The sequence below is a fragment of the Ruditapes philippinarum genome, unplaced genomic scaffold (assembly GCF_026571515.1).
Source record: "Ruditapes philippinarum isolate M1 unplaced genomic scaffold, ASM2657151v2 ctg7661_1_1_1_1, whole genome shotgun sequence".
NCBI lineage: Eukaryota > Metazoa > Mollusca > Bivalvia > Venerida > Veneridae > Ruditapes > Ruditapes philippinarum.
In genome coordinates, this window is record NW_026860523.1 from 47469 (window position 1) to 58769 (window position 11301).

Genomic DNA, 11301 nt, shown 5'->3' on the forward strand with positions numbered 1-11301 from the left:
GCTGTCATTTTGTTGGTTTATACAGTGTAGTAAGTCAATTGTGAAACTTGAAACAATCTTCCCTGACCAAATCAATCAAATAGAGTATTTTATTCAATTTTAGTGGGGTTTTTTTTTTTGCAAAGATTTAAAAGAAATGTTGTTATATCTTTTAAAAAGCTATTTTATCTTTGAGCGAAATTTTGATTACATTTTACATTTTTTCCATTTATTATTTCAATTATTACACTTATAGGTCTAAAAGAAGGAAAAAAAACATCTTTTTTCCAAATAATTTTTTCCTCCTAAATATAGGATACAAAATAAACCCAAATAGTCCTTGGCTAGTGATATCTAAAATACAGTTAGCAAAACATTTTTATAAACAAAACACTGAGAACAAATTTCCTGTGTATTTTCCATATAATAGTGAATGTCAACAAACTATCAAAGCATTTTTTATCACGTTAAAAATTGCACCAAAATCTTTTTTTCCACCATAAACACTTCCTGACTATACAAATATAACTATTTATTACATGCTTTTCGGTGGTTTATAGAAATATATCAGTGATATAAAACTGGTAATTTCACTGTTTGAAACAGTGAAATTACCATTTTGATAATTTCACTGTTTTGAATTTAAGCCCCTTACGTTGTTTCAGTGATATTGCAGCGTGCACAGTACTGGGTACCAACTTAAGGACGTGACGTCGTAAATGACGTCACGTTGTATTATTATTTGGCGCGCTTTTCATTCAATATTAGGTTAAATGTCTTTTTAAAACGTTTCTTTGCATATAATAAAAAGAAAATTTGTTTAGTTTAGTGTAAGATCGAAATATATTTCACCTTGTGAACACCAAAAGTTCATATTTCACTCGTGGCTGCGCCACTCGTGAAATATACCTTTTGGTGCTCACTCGGTGAAATATATTCCGATCTTACACTGAACTAAACAAATATCCTCTATATCATCACTTAAGTGCAAAAACTGGTTAACTCCTATTTAATTTAGAAGGCACTAACCCGTTACTGCACTAAGTTGATGATTATGGCATATGAGATTTTCACCAACAAACCGGACAAACATTTAGTTTATTTTGTCACATCAATTTTCTTTCTTTTCTTGTTGTACATCTTTGTCTTTCTTTGCCTTTGGTAAGACTTTCTTACATTGACTATACACTTCATTAAGTTCAAAGTCATTGATGATATTTTGCTGAAAAAGAAAGTTTACAATCATTTAATATAGTCAAATCCAAGCAGTAAATTGTCAATAATAGCTGTAAAATTTCAATAATAGCTAAAACAAGAATGTGTTTGTTAATCACAAATGCCCCCGGCTCAGATTCTTGTCAGTAGCAATATTTCAAAAAATGTTTACCAATTCACTCAGTTATGGACAGAAAAATTGCCAAAAAATTGTAAACACAAGTTATATAGCTTGACAAAGTCATGGCATTTTGTAATTGTGAAAAATATAAGTTGCCAAGTAATTACTCTGACTTGTGAAGTTGAAAAATATTCAACTTCATGCAAGTTATCTTCCTACCAAATATGAAATAAATCTGTCATTAAATAAAGGCTGTATGGGCAAAAGTATAACAAGGAACATCGCAATGCGATGCAACCAGGTTTTCAGTAAAATATTTCACAGAAGCTTCGTCATGCAGGGGCATTTGTTTTAAAGTGAACACCAGCCCGCCCACCCAAAATCACAAAACCCCAATGATATGAACAAGGACTCTTGATGAGAAAGCTTCTGTGAAAGTTTGTCAAAATAGTTTGTAGGAAGAGGTGTGCAAATAAGAATTTGTTCACTTTATATTCTATATATGGAACAAAAACAATATATTTCTATATAAGGGAAAAAAATAAATGGCCATAATTAGGTCAAACATTATCAAATCTCAACCCTGACAACATGCAGCAAGAGTTGATGACAAAGCTTCTGCGAGAGTTTTGTCAAAATCCCTAGAGAATTGTAGGAGTTGCGCAAAGAATTGCGCAGAGAAGAAGTGTTCACTATATAGAAAATCTATATTCTGTATAAGGAAAAAAAACAAAGGGCCATAATTAGGTAAAAAATTATCTAATCACAAAACCCCGACAATATGTGCTATGGCACTTGATGACAAAGCTTCTGTGAAAGTTTGGTCAAAATCCGTTGAGAAATGTAGGAGAAGTTGCGCACTGTAGAAATTGTTCACTATTATATTCTGTATAAGGAAAAAATACACAAAGGGCCATAATTCGGTAAAATATTATCCAATCACAAAACCCCGACAATATGTGCCAGGCACTTGATAACAAAGCTTCTAAGAAAGTTTGGTCAAAATCCGTTGAGAAATGTAGGAGGAGTTGCGCACAGAAGAAATTGTTCACTATAATATTCTCTATAATGAAAAAAAACAAAGGGCCATAATTAGGTCCAATATATACCAATTGCAAAACCCTGACAATATGTGTCAGGGCACTTGATGACAAAGCTTCTGAGAAAGTTTGGTCAAAATCCGTTGAGAAATGTAGGAGGAGTTGCGCACAGAAGAAATTGTTCACTATATATTCTATATAAGGAAAAAAAAACAAAGGGCCATAATTAGGTCAAATATTATCTAATCGCAAAACCCCGACAATATGCGCCAGGGCACTTGATGACAAAGCTTCTGTGAAAGTTTGGTCAAAATCCGTTGAGAAATGTAGGAGGAGTTGCGCACAGAAGAAATTGTTTACGCCCGCCCGCCCGCCGCCGCCGACATACCTCAATCTAATAACCAGTTTTTTCCTTCGGAAACCTGGTTAAAAATCTATTTTGAGCACTGGTGACCTTGACCAAACTGACCCCTAACTCTATCCAAAGGAAGAATACCATGTAAGTTATCTTCCTACCAAATATGAAATACATCTGTCGATAAATAAAGGCTATATGGGCAAAAGTATAAAAATCTATTTTTAGCACTGGTGACCTTGACCCAACTGACCCCTTACTCCATCCAAAGGAAGAATATCATACAAGTTATCTTCCTACCAAATATGAAATACATCTGTCAATAAATAAAAGCTGTATGGGCAAAAGTGTAAAAATCTATTTTTAGCACAAGTGACCTTGACCCACTGATCACTACCCCAATCAAAAGGATGAATATCATGCAAGTTATCTTCCTACCAAACATAAAATATCTGTCACTTAATAAAGGCTGTATGAGCAAATGTGTAAAAATCTATTTTTAGCACTGGTGACCTTGACCCAACTAATCACTAACTCCATCAAATTTTATGTTTCTATCAATTATAAATAACATCTGTCTATAGAATAAGGTTAATACACTTGTAAAAATGTAAAAATCTATTTTTAACATTGTTGACCTTGACATTGGTAACATTGACCTTGACCCAAATGACCCCTTACTACACCCAAAGAAGGAGGACCTCCCTTGGCATGTTTGCATTAAACTAAGACATCAACTAAAAAATAATGGCTGTATGAGCAAAAATGTTTATATTTATTTTTTAAACCAGGGACCTTGACCCTAGAGACCGCTTACTCCACAAAACATTCGAGGACCATCAAAGGTATCCACCTACTAAATATGAAAGATATTATTAAAGAAATAAAGCAATTAGGAGAAATTTAAGATCCAACTTGCCGAAATAGGTTAACCAGACAAGGCCCTATTTTCAAAGTGAAAAAAGGGAAAAAACTGGGAAATTTGGATGACACAGTTATATAACTTGGCAATATCATGTACTTTGTATTGATAAGTAAGTGTGGAAATTATAAAGCCATTAGTATAGATAGAACTAAAGATATTTCCAACTTGCCAATTTAGGTTAACCATTATTCATTTTCTAAGTGCTGAAAAGGGCAATAACTTGGTAAATATGAAAGCCAGAGTTATGTAACTTGCCCAGATCATGTACTTTGTATTGATTAGTAAGTGTGTAAACTAAGAAGCCATTGGTACAGGTAGAACTTAAGAAAAATCCAACTTGCCATTCTAGGTTAACCTCGTACAGACAGACGAACGGACGGACGGTTCAATTACTATATGCCTGGGGGCATAAAAATTAATTCTCCTTGTTCTTAAATTCATGAATTGTCTATTTTTGCAAAAAAAATATATAAAATGCGAATAATGTAATAGAAATAATCATACAACAAATTTTATTTTTTTGGTCTGGTTTTATGTCACACTAACACGGAATAGGTTATATGGCGACATTCCAGCTTTACTGGTGTAGAAAGACCTCAGATCTTGTCCTTCTGTGCATTATTTCAGGAAAAGACACATTGGATTCATTTAATTCATGGACTGACATGACCAAAAAAAAAGAAATTTAGTGCCCCTTGAATAATAATGATTTTGCAGTACCTTGGTAAATACATATTTGACAACAGTTCCTTTGCCACTCATAGCTGGCCTTCTCATCTTTTCCTTCCCATCTTGGAACAGTATTAGAGTGGGCAATTGCTTGGAAAATGATGATGTGTTCACTCTGTACCTGTAGAAATAGTAATTTCTTTAGTGTAGAAATAGTAATTACTTTAGTATAGAAATAGTAATTTCTTTAGTGTAGAAATAGTAATTTCTTTAGTGTAGAAATAGTAATTTCTTTAGTGTAGAAATAGTAGTTTCTTAAGTGTAGAAATAGTAACTTTTTTAGTGTTGAAATAGTAATTTCTTTAGTGTAGAAATAGTAATTTTTTTAGTTAGAAATAGAAATATCTTTAATGCAGAAATAGAAATTTCTTACGTGTAGAAATAGTAATTAATTTAGTGTAGAAATAGTAATTTCTTCAGTGTAAAATTAGTTTTTTGATTAGTGTAAAAATAGTACTTTCTTTACTGTAGAAATAGTAATTTCTTTAAATTATGATTTTACCTATTACGATTACAGTACTTAACAGAACAATTTGCTACAGTATGAGTTATTATGCGATCTTAACAGGAAATTTTATGACAACATTCATATATAAATCGCACCAGAGGAGTGTGCTAAAGAATAGCTGATTATAGGCCCATCAATATTTTACAAAACAACAAACTGTCAATGTTATGCATATTCATTGTTAGTTTTTCCTTATATGTTAAGATCCACTGCCTGAGGACAATATGGCTGTATTTATGGTCAGCTTGACATTGTGAAATTAGTTTAAGTCAACATTAAATTATCAGATGTTATTCATCTTGCTTTTTTCATTTAAAATGGTTTGTTCAACTCTTATATTGCTAAATATCTTATATGGACTTCTCCATCAGTCAAGGTTAACATAACCACATTGTATTCATCATGATTAGCAAAAAAATTCAAAATATGTTACAGTGCAAACAAAATAGTGACCAATGCAGAGCATGATTGTGTTGATCATTCTCGGTCTGCACTGGTCGCATGGGTAGATTCTGTAGCCACAAGCATGCACGCTATGGGTTTTAATAATGTAACTGAAAGACTAAAACTTACTCTGCAGCCTCTTCAGCAAACTTGCTTACATCTAGCTTTCCAAACTGTAAATTATCTAAATTATATCTGAAATATATGTTACAAAATGAGTATGCAAATTTAGGAAATAGAGCTTAATTTTTTGTAATTTTGAAGTCTTTGATATTTGGAGTAAATTAATTCTAAATTGAACATGTTAATTTTTCACATTTATACAGTTGTACTGTAAAAGCTGAGGCTAAACTTTCATGAAATTTACTGTTTCTTATGTACCTCTAAAGGTATAACCAGGAAAAAAGTTAATTTAAGCACTTGTAAGATTTACCTTTTACAATCTATATAACAGATTAGATTTTATTTCTATTTATAGTTCTTTTACAATATGATTGATAACCTAATCAGCAACTTACTCTGAAGAAAGCTCAGCAAATATTGGAGCTAAATTTACACATGGTGGAGACCAGGCGGCATAGAAACATATAATCCAAGTAACACGTTTGTCTCGAGCTATCTCATTCTGAAATGTAACAACAGACCTTTTAGTTTTTACCTGCATAAAATGAAACATTTCCTATGTAAACATTGTACACTGCAGAGTGCAGATTGCTGAATTAACAGTAAAAGTTCTGTCAAAGTAACAATGGACAAATCCAAAACCATAGCTTGATGAGGGCAAAATAAATTTAACTGGGAAATGGTTACAGATAATGAAGACAAGAAACAATATTATCTCAAATCTCAAAGTTTTTTTTTCTTTAGTGGGGACAGTGATTATATAAATGGCAGGAAACAACAACAGGTTTACTAAGTTACATGTACTGAAATGACTAAGACATGTGGAGGACTTACATTATATGCTAAATTTCAGACAAGCTGCATGCATCTTACTTTACTATGTATATATAAAAAGATAATAATGATTTAAACACAGAGCAAAGTAGATCCTTATTACTTAAAACATTAGAAAATCAAAATTAAATTGAGAACTTACACACTCAACCTTAATATACCAAACCAACAGACTAATAAATGTTAAAATGTTTAGGATCACTCACCTTTAAATGAGGCCCTCGGAAGTATGTCACAAATTCTGGACCTTTATAAACTGGCATTGGTAGAAATACAAAATGTACTGAAATGCAATATAGGAATTAATGTTAATAATGTGTTATTGATGGGTAGTATGACTGTTTTTAATATTTTACAAAATTAGTTCAACAAGATACTAATGAAAGTATGAAGCACCTGTCTTTCTATCAATAAAGTGAAAGTAGAGTTTAATATCAAGGCCATTCAACCAGACTTAAATTTCCACATGCTTCTACATCACATATATAAATTAAAAGCAAGAATAAACTGTAACCCAATTTATATTCGCGAATACAAATTTTTGCGTTTTGCAGAGGTCGGACATATCCCTGAATATTAATTTCCGCGTTTTCTTGATTTCCGAAAAAAATATATTCGCGGATTGGAAAGTCCGATGGGGCCGTAAAATCCATTAGCCGACTATTAATCTTCAATAATTGAGGTCATTATTGGTGTCTTAAATGGGATTAATAATACGCTAGCCTTATATTGTATTGGTAAGTGAATTGTGATCACAATTCAGCAAAACATTTTTCTCTATATATGTACATATGCATCGTTCGTCTTCATTTCAAAACATGTCGTTAAAAGGGTGGCGGATAAAAAACAAACCCTTAGAATGCAGGGATGTTTCGGCATCGTTTTTGCCTTATCATGGTCTGGAAAGCACACCAGAAAAGAAACGTGATTGACAATAGGCCTTCTAGTATTTCATAAACTGTATTAAAATGCGGATGTTTATTTTGATTGCTATATTGACATAGAGTTCTTTTGATATTTATAAAATAGTTACTGTAGTAGTTTACTTAGTTTGTGTTTTTATTGCTTTATGGCAATATTCATAACAATTCATTACTTCCTAACAGGTGCCCGTAAAATTCGAATATATCCGGTAAGTAGCTAAAGCATGAACAACGTCTAAAATAAAAATTTCTCTCCAATTTATTCTCGAAATCGTGCGGACTTATTCGCGCAAACAAATATTCGCGCTTCATGGCCATCCGCGAATAAAGCGAATATTAATTGGTCGCGAATATTCGTAGGGTTACAGTAGTTTGTTGGTACATGTTTTCACTCTTCCAGGACTAATGGCATGGCAAACAGTTGTTAAGCCAGGTCAGTATCGAAACAAAAAATAAATGCCTGAATATATTGTCTATTGCTCATTCACAGCAAAAAAAAACTCTTATATAAAAGTCAATTTAGCTAACCATAGACAAGCCCATAGCTGGTCACAATCATTATGAAACATCAGCTGGATTGTTTGTTTTATTTTTTAGTTTAAACACATTTTTGGCCATATCTTGCCAGTTAATCCATCTGACTGGCTATACCAGGTAACCAACCAGTAATTTATTACCAGTAATTGGTTACCAAAAATTACCAATTACTTCGCAAGTTCCTGACTACTAATCTGATTTTCTCATGACTTCTGAATCTGTGACTAGTGACAAATGACCATTAGAATCAATGTGAGAGATATTGATAAAAATTATTGTCATGGAGACGGTTCGCTTTGCCCGAAGAATCGAACCAAGGATTATCCTGGCAAACAAATTTAATGCTTTGCCTTGTCCTATTAAGGTGGACGAACATTAGCAGGAAAAGGATTGATAAAAATACAGCTTTTATTATAAAACATACTTACAAAGACAAAATATACAATATACAAATGCATATGGAACGCTGATTTGGTAAAATAGGACTAGATTTAACGCCTTTGCAAACATACACGCCACAGACAGGTACTCTGCCATTGCCACTGAAAAAGACATGGATGTTTCAAGACAGTTAGTACTAGGTGTGTTTTACAATAGTTAATACAGTAAAGTTATTCCTCATATGTGCATGTTAAATCTTTTTAGTGAAAATAGAAAAAGTCAAATTACTTGAAACATGCACTTTTAATAATATAATAGTAAAGTAAAAATTAATAATTTATAAAAAAAAAATTCTTCTAAAAATGACATAATTATACAAATGAATGCAAAAAGTTGAGCTGGTTAGAAAAATCTTAAATATGTTTGGTATATTCAACAAGTTTTGTTAACTGGGTAAAGGTCTACAGAGCTCAGTCTGCCTACAAAAAATCAATGCAATGTTCTACAATTATCTACTCCATACTGGTAACATGTGTGCAATACATTTTTATTTGTTTTAATAACTGAAATTACGCCTTTTTCTATTTGGCACGTCAAGAATAGTGAGATCCATTCCCATTGGGTTTCTCGAAATAAGATAAACAGCTAGCTAATCATAAAATCTGGTATTAAGTTACACTTGATAGACTCAAAGACCAATCCTTTCCGCGTAAAACAATCTAAGACATCAAGTCGCCAAATTTTTACTCTTTAGCTAAAAGTTTTCAACACCATACATCAGTAAGATATGACTGGCTTATAAGGAGTAAATACCAAGAGTGAAATCATAGCACAACTTAGGTTAATAAAGAGAAAAGCTTTCTTCTACCAAACTAAATAAATAACTGAAAACCAAAGTTAATTTTTTTAATGAGAAGGCGTGCTGACCAAACATATGAACAGATCCACTCCAGTTTTGCTCTATAAATGCAAAATTATGGTACAAATAATGTACTAATTCGCTCTATACATCATAATACCACTCGGCAATTATGTCGGACGTTGTAACAACATGTAAATCATAATACAAAGGAAATTTCATCTTTGCACGACACACTTATACATTCAGTTGCGGAGCACTGAACAACCAAAAAAAAATTGAAAAATCGAGAACTACGTGCCTATGCTATCATTTAATAGCAAACTCATTCTAAAAAATCGGGGCACGCTGGGAAGTGCAGCGACGACACTACTAATGAAAATTTTCAGTTGTCATAACGCAGTCTAAGCCGTGTGGAGTGCATGCATTCCTCGATTTATTGTAAATCAAGGGATAATCCAGCAAGTTATACTAGATTGATCTTTAAAAAAAAAGATTTTTTTTAAATTCGACTTCCCCTTTATCTTCTTTCATATTAATCAATTAGGTATTCTGAAAGATCATTATTATAAAACAACTTTACAGCAATGAAAATCAGGTAATCTACTGAAAGACATGGATAGTATATTAGAATAACCAATATGACACCTTTAGATATCAACAAAGCACAAAAAGGAAATATACAAAAATAATGGAATAACCTGATAACTCAGACCACCCCTCTTATTTACCATCTTAGTCATTTATCTGACTTACCCACCTGCTTTATCCCATCTGTTCACATTATTATCTACTCGAGACATTATCGGTGGCTTACTTCGTCACTAACCAGTTCGGTGCCAACTAAAGCCTTTTAATTAAGAGAGGAATCATGCACAAATCCACAAAAGACCAATATGATTTGTTATACTTTGGTCGCCAGCGAAGATACTTCTACACTTTACATATCCTACAGTCATAAGGTTGTTTATCATCATATCAATCATTACCCCTCGCGATGCTTCCACATCTGATCTTATTTTAATATAGTACGGAATATAGGCAAAGTACACTGGTTCAGCGTACATGCTTATAATAAAGGTGGTTTAAAAACATCAAATAGTGTTTGTTTGTAATCGAAATCATGACACAAATTACATTAAACTTCCTTTGAATATATTATATACTTGTAGATGTCTATATATTATACCTATTTTGATAATGATTTGTTCGTTATTTGATTAATTAGTCTTATATAAACAAAAAAAAATATTAAAAAATTTGAGGCCTGGGACAAGTTCGAAGATGACGAGATGACTACTTCCCAACTACTGAGATTATGTAAATAGGATCCAACAACTTCAACGACAGGATTTATGAGGAACATTTTTAAGTTTAATGTAGTGTGGTGAATAAAGAATAAAAACAGATTGTTGTTGTTTATTACGTAAAAATCATGGTAGATTCCCTTTAATACTATGCATGTGTCAATTGTTTATATAGAGATGAATAAGTGTTTTAAAAAGATGTGTTGTTTATTAACTATAAAATCATGGCACAAATTTTTCTTATTTTAGATTTTTGGATTAATATTTTATATGTTTTTTGCATGTCTTGTTTTTGTGTATACATTTAGATTATAAAATACAGAGTTAATTTTTATCTTCCAGGTTTTAATTTTCTGCGTATAATGTTGATTTTATTCTAATTAATAACATTGGTCCTTCTTTTTCAGCTTTTACCATTTGTGAATACAGTTAAACCTAGATTATAAAAAAATGTTTTCATATTTTACAGGCTTCACTTAATGTTTAAATTCATGTAAATTTTAAATCATTTTCCTTTGTTTCAGTCTTTACTTATATGTACATGTTTATCTTTTTATGATGTTTGTTTACTGAGATCTTTTGTATTGAGTTAAGCTTTTATATAAATATAACTGTATCATGCAAAGGAAAAAAATAAATAATAGGTTTAAATTTTCAATAGCTTGTCTTTAATTGCATGAAAATGTGTGATAAACAACAGATTAAGACCGATGATAATTGATGTGCCCATTTAACAGCCAATGCGAAAGTCAAAAAACTTTCGGCCACAAGGACTGGGATCCTTAGATTTATTTCTGGCCCTGATGACTTTTTCCCGGCCCGGACTCTGAAAGGTATTTTTTTGTAGGGGTGGGGGAGGGATATTGCCATAATTATAAACAAAAATATTTAGAAAATATGAATTATCAGACTCAACTATCGGATACTATGAAAAAAATATACAAAAACATAATAAAGAAACCTTTAGTTTAATTCACAAGAAAACGATACATCTTTCAAAGGTTGGAGAAAAAATATGTTT

At 31.9% G+C, this 11301-nt stretch overlaps 1 protein-coding gene across 1 annotated transcript; it reads right to left on the bottom strand.

The window, feature by feature from the left end:
- Nucleotides 1-964: 964 nt before the first annotated feature.
- LOC132760458 (thioredoxin-related transmembrane protein 2 homolog) lies at nt 965-8272 on the bottom strand. The gene is made up of 6 exons (XM_060752430.1): nt 8162-8272; nt 6480-6556; nt 5835-5941; nt 5446-5511; nt 4356-4485; nt 965-1201 (listed from the first exon to the last, which is right to left on the bottom strand). Exons 1-6 carry the CDS (start codon nt 8268-8270, stop codon nt 1091-1093), a joined length of 600 nt encoding a protein of 199 aa, XP_060608413.1. The 5' UTR covers nt 8271-8272; the 3' UTR covers nt 965-1090.
- Between the last annotated feature and the right edge of the window lie 3029 nt (nt 8273-11301).

What these genes read in the sequence shown, in the direction of transcription:
- LOC132760458 (XM_060752430.1), bottom strand. Translation starts at nt 8,270, where the DNA reads ATGGCAGAGTACCTGTCTGTGGCGTGTATGTTTGCAAAGGCGTTAAAT. An exon ending in ATATTGTATATTTTGTCTTT is followed by an intron (nt 6,557 to 8,161) that starts GTAAGTATGTTT and finishes ATTGCATTTCAG; the next exon opens with TACATTTTGTATTTCTACCA. An exon ending in TCAAATATGTATTTACCAAG is followed by an intron (nt 1,202 to 4,355) that starts GTACTGCAAAAT and finishes TTTCTTTTTCAG; the next exon opens with CAAAATATCATCAATGACTT.